General features: G+C 53.4%; 1 protein-coding gene across 1 annotated transcript; it reads left to right on the top strand.

The window, feature by feature from the left end:
* Positions 1 to 4,507: 4,507 nt before the first annotated feature.
* On the top strand, positions 4,508 to 5,185 carry CORC01_09716 (NupC family nucleoside transporter; the record flags this gene model as incomplete). The annotated part of the gene is made up of 1 exon (XM_022621345.1): positions 4,508 to 5,185. A coding segment is annotated over one exon (678 nt), but the record flags the coding sequence as incomplete, so codon positions are not given.
* Between the last annotated feature and the right edge of the window lie 15 nt (positions 5,186 to 5,200).

Below are 5,200 nucleotides of genomic sequence, written 5' to 3'. Positions count from 1 at the left end.
TTTTTTACATGGTGTATTGATCCTTGGCGTTGCGTAGCTAAAGTTCAGTTCAATTGGAGCAGAGTTATTGGCCGATGGCTGGTAGCAATCTCAAAACGATACATGGGCAGGTGAGGAGAGTCTGCTATATTTGTGACCATGTTACCTGTTCAATACCATTTGAATTTATAATGGAACAAAAACACTCGAGAGTGATAGAGCGAGTAGAATGAAGTAGCAGATAAGAAAGGGGGAGCATCCAAGAGATACATGTATCTGCTGGAATGATGGTTGGGAAGCAAGGCTGTCTTCAGGGGTCAAGCGCGCTTTGAAAATTTCCGGCGTCACCTTTCATTAGCATTGAGTCCGGGTCGGATTGAAAGCACTCGGTGACTGGAGTTTTTACGTAATACACATCTCTATAAATATGTCCTCAAATGAGTGACTCTAGTTTGATAGGGATGTTTGTGAGTGAGAGATATCATTTTCCCAGAGCTGGCTACCCCCTACGGATCACGCCGAACCGCGCCAGTCCTAGCACTAGAGATGATGGTCAAGAGAGCAGGCAGCCACTGTGTCAGCTATGTGCCGTGAAACGTCATCAACAGGAGACCGCCTCGGCTCTTCTTTACGACCTCCTGGGAACACCCAGACCGAGGCCTTGACCGGGATCAGTCTACGTGTGTGGTAGATAGCCAGAAATTCTCCATGCCTCGTGGGGCAAGCTAGGAAAGAACATGTCTTGTTTCATTGTATATCTCCCCGTCTCTCTGAAAGATGTGCATATGGCGCGGGAGATGTTGCCTGCATCTTGAATTTGTACTCTCACTTATTTAATAAGGAATCGAAGAGCGACGGCGATGTTTCAAACAGTACATAGAATAGCGCAGATGAGATGATGCGATTCCAAGAGTACTGTATTGGGAAAGAAGCCTACACACGTAAAAACAGCCTCTTTGAGCTCCACGTGACCAACGCACATGTGTAGCAGTTACCGACGGCATCATACCAGCAATATTAATATATATATCTTACAAAAAAAACGAGTCGGCGTAGACTAAGCATCTTTAAACAAAGTCATTGTAACAATCATGGCATTTGGAGTGTCGATATCTTAATAAGAAAGTTGGCAGGTTCATTAATCTGCTTTGACACCAAGATGCGCAAGATTCCCAGGGATTGCAGTACCCATGCTCGGAAAACGGAGCCGGCGGATGCAGATTAATGAGAGACTGGTCATGCATGAGTGCCTTTGGGTAAACAAGGTTTACTCGGTTTCCTAGCAGCCAAGACCCAGCTTGTCCGCCCTGTGCTGCGCAAGAGATTGTAATCCGCATGCCCGGGAGTGGAGTGGGGAGCTCAGTCCGAGACTTTCTACCTTAAGCAGATGTCGTTGCCACTCTGCGGCGGTCCGCGATGTTGGATCTGGGGGCGGAGACCACACGTGGTAGCGTATCCGGATCCGCGGTCGTTTGCTGACCAGCCCTTCGATAGTCATTTCCGCTCTCAATGCGGCAGCCGAAGGGAGATATCGGACATTCTCTCCTACTCGCTTACCTGTGCTGTCGACGCTATCACAATGTCAAGCCTCCGTAAGTAGACTTGCCTCTTCTTGATGATGATCCCTTGGATGTTCCATTTTAGGTATCGAGTGATCAGTCTCGCGCGCGCGCAAGAAACAGCTGTAGATAGATGGCTGTCGGAGAACAGCGAAAGTGCCAAGCTTGACAGTCTGGGAGCCAGGCTTAGTTTCGCATCGGCGTTTGTCGGAGCTCACCTTAAGCTTATCATCGGATCTCTTCACGTGCCTGCAAATGGCACAGAGCTATGCTGGAGTCCCCAGCCAACAGACTCAATTGGAATGGCGGAGCCGACCGAAGCTGAAAAGCGAAAGGCATGGCACTTTTGTGCTGGGCCAATCTCGACAGCCGAGTCGCACGCGCTCGTTGACTGGATTGGGCACACAGATACGACGGCTGCAACCGGCAACCTAACAGGCCCGCCAACCTTGCTCATGTTCCCCAGGGTGGCGTGGAGCATGTCCTGTGCCCGCCCTGCACCCTTAGAAGTTAGTGCGCACTAAGACGCGGATGTTGAAGCATGGCAGTGAGAGGAGGGGGGACACGGGCCCAGGCCTTGTGTTGGTAGCTTGGTCAACTTGCTCTCGGGAACTTTGGAGTTCTCTCTGATAGTCTGCTGCTCCTGGCCACCCCAGGTTCTGTCCTCTCGGCCCTACCCGACGACACAGGGCCAGCCGAGGGACTGGGAGATTATTATCGCCGGATGCTGATAGAAAGCGCTAGGAAAAGCCCAAGATTGGTATTGAGCCGCTTGCTGCTATCTATCAGACTATCACATCAGACTATCACACTCTGACAAAATACACTTGCACTGTCAACTCAAGTCGCAAGAGTGCGGTCCGGTCCAGGAATCCGACCTCTAGGGCTCGCTTACGGCTTGCAATTACGAATGACAGGGCTAGCTCGCCAATCTGGAGTTCTCATTTCGCCTCATTGCCTCAGCATTGCGCACTGCGGAAGAGAATAGTATCCGTACTGAGACACCGATTGACTATCCGTACGGAGAGGAACATGGCAGGGATTTCTCTTATCGCCCGTCTTACGGTACCACCCCCTATCGTAATATGGGCAGCGGACCAAGATGCTGTGCCTCAATCAAGCATCAGACATTGATAGTCCATGTCGAGCAGGTGTCAAGGCATCGCATCACGTCTCACGCCAATGTGCGTGTGTGCTCATCGGCCCTTAGCGGCGCTTTCGATCCATGGCTTTGGTGGCGCCGCGGAGGCTGATGCAGCTATAGCCAGCCAGTCCCGATGTTCCGCATGTCTCCGTGTCTCTCTGACAGCTTGGGGGTCACTTCGTGCGCCTATTGGGGTCTTGGGCGTCGGCCCCTTGGCCATGTTTGCGCCAACAGAGCGGAAGGATCTCCCACACCTTTCCATCGTACAGAAACAGGCCCGGTCTTGAGCCTATCAGGAACCTGTTAATGATGTTAGTCAAAGACGTAGAACGCCAGCCCCGGAAGACACTGCCTCGCATCATTGGCGGCACCGGAGTCTCAAATCCTTTAGATGACAGTGCTCTGAATGAGTACCTACTCCTACCTACTCGGTGCTACTGCCTGGACGTGATTCCTGGGAGCAGGAGGAACGAGGAAATCTCAGCTTGGGATGGTTCAAGGGCCATGATTCGTGCGTAGACCCGGCCGACTCGATCCTTGCCGGGACCGCCAATGTCTGTCTGATGAACTCGGCAACCATTCACACCTTCGCGCTAGCCCTGCCCTAGACCATCTCTCCCACGTCCAGTCCTGTCTCTCCAATCTCTGTCGACTCCACCGTGTGTATCCATGGTTCCATTAACCTTCCAGAACCGGAAGCACGCCGTTAGCTTTGCCACTCACGTCGAGAGCTAAAGTCTTGGCCCGGCTCTGATCAAGAGTCTGTGCCGTTGGGTGCGGCGACTATCCCTGTCCAGCCACTGCCAAAATGCAAAAAAATTCCTTTCCTTATCGCAAGCACACAAAGGCTCAAGCAACCATCGAAGGGTTCCCAGGACTAAACTTTCTGATTAACCCATCCGGTATCTCAACCCCGTCGACTTGGAGTATCTGTGGGACTTGGCACCCGCGAGTGGATTTGGTATCAATTGCTTGACAGATACTTTTCCCGTCACAACACCGTCCGTCTGGCCCAAGTAGCCGGCAGTCGCATCACCAAGGGTCCAATACTTCAGAGTAGCGTCGTAACGGTAGTTGATAGACTCAGAGCATCCATCCGTAGGGACCGTCATTCCATCACTCCACGAGACAGCCGGCGGCCAGCCCACGCAGACTGGTCGGCTTGCCACTGTCTTCTGTCCCGAGAGATATCGCCTTAGTCTTTCTTCCAACCTTCGTCCATCTCGTCCCTGATTCTCGCTCTGGAGTCCTCCGGACCTGCTCCCCTCCCACACTCCCTTGCTACCCTGTCCTGCCAGTATCTCTGGTGCAGCAGTTGTTCGTCAATCCCACACCCGTGAACCCTGTCGCCCATCCCATCCCGCATCCCTCGTTGGCTAGGCGTTCGTCCAGAATCTGGGTCAATCCACCGAGATGGACACCGAACCGCATCAGGGTTTCCTCCACACCAAAAGGGCGGCGAACTCCATCCATCCCGCCCTGGGTGCTGATAAGGTCGACGAGTCGTAGTCGCTCTACTTGCCTAACCTAGTGTCGGCACTACTTTCGGATTTCTTGATCGTCGCACTGGGGCTTTTTAAAGAGGGCTTCCCCTCCAGAGGTTTTTCTTGGAAGGGTCTCATCTCGTGCAGCTGCTTCTCGAGTTCCTCGACGTCAACCTCCCCCAAGTACGCCAGGGCGCCTTCAACTGTGTGGCCCACGGTCTCCTCGTTGGTAGACCATTGAAAGAACTGGTTGTCAAGTAGCTCATCGCTTCTTCCAGCCCTACTTTTCCCCATCGTCCCCCTCTTTGTCGGTGCGCTCCAAAGAAGCATATTCTTCAGCCATGGCTTCCCAAGTCACCGAGGTCAGCCAAACCACCGCCACCGCCGGCAGCACGCCACCCCGTCGCAGCTCGGATCCGGCGCTGGAAATCCACAACCAGCACCAGCATCAGCATCTGCACCACAGCGCTCGTGTCGATGCCAAGGGTCACGACGACAATGTGACCTATACACAGACTGGAGAGACAACTGTTCCGCACCAGAGCCACCTTCACGAGCATGCCGTCGAACCCCACGATATTGAGAAGGGAGACAAGCTCAGCGGACCCCCTGATTACGATGGCGAGAAGACAGGTGTCGTAGCATCCAACGACGAGGAAGAGAACAAGCCGTCCCGGTTCAAGACCCTCTACCGCCGCTATAAGTGGGGTTTCCACCTCTTCATCTTCTGCCTCTTCACAGGCTGGTGGATCGCTTCGCTCATTAAGCATCGCAACGACAAGAACTGGGTCATTCCGTTCCTTGTCTGGCTCTGCATCTCACTGCGCCTCCTCTTCTTCTACGTCTCCAGCTCTTACATCTCCCGGCCGATCAAGTTCGTATGGCAACACAGCGCCCTCGTCATCTACAACGCCATCCCTGAGAAGTTCCGCACTCTCGCTGGCGCTGCCGTGACGCTCGCTGTCATGCTCGTCGGCTCTTTCGTCTCAGAGGAGTCGGCCGACAACAACCGCAAGAACCGTGCTGTTTCCATC

This window comes from Colletotrichum orchidophilum (genome assembly GCF_001831195.1).
Source record: "Colletotrichum orchidophilum strain IMI 309357 chromosome Unknown Scaffold_90.1, whole genome shotgun sequence".
NCBI classification, from domain to species: Eukaryota; Fungi; Ascomycota; class Sordariomycetes; order Glomerellales; family Glomerellaceae; genus Colletotrichum; species Colletotrichum orchidophilum.
This window is presented reverse-complemented; position numbering and strand designations above follow the sequence as displayed.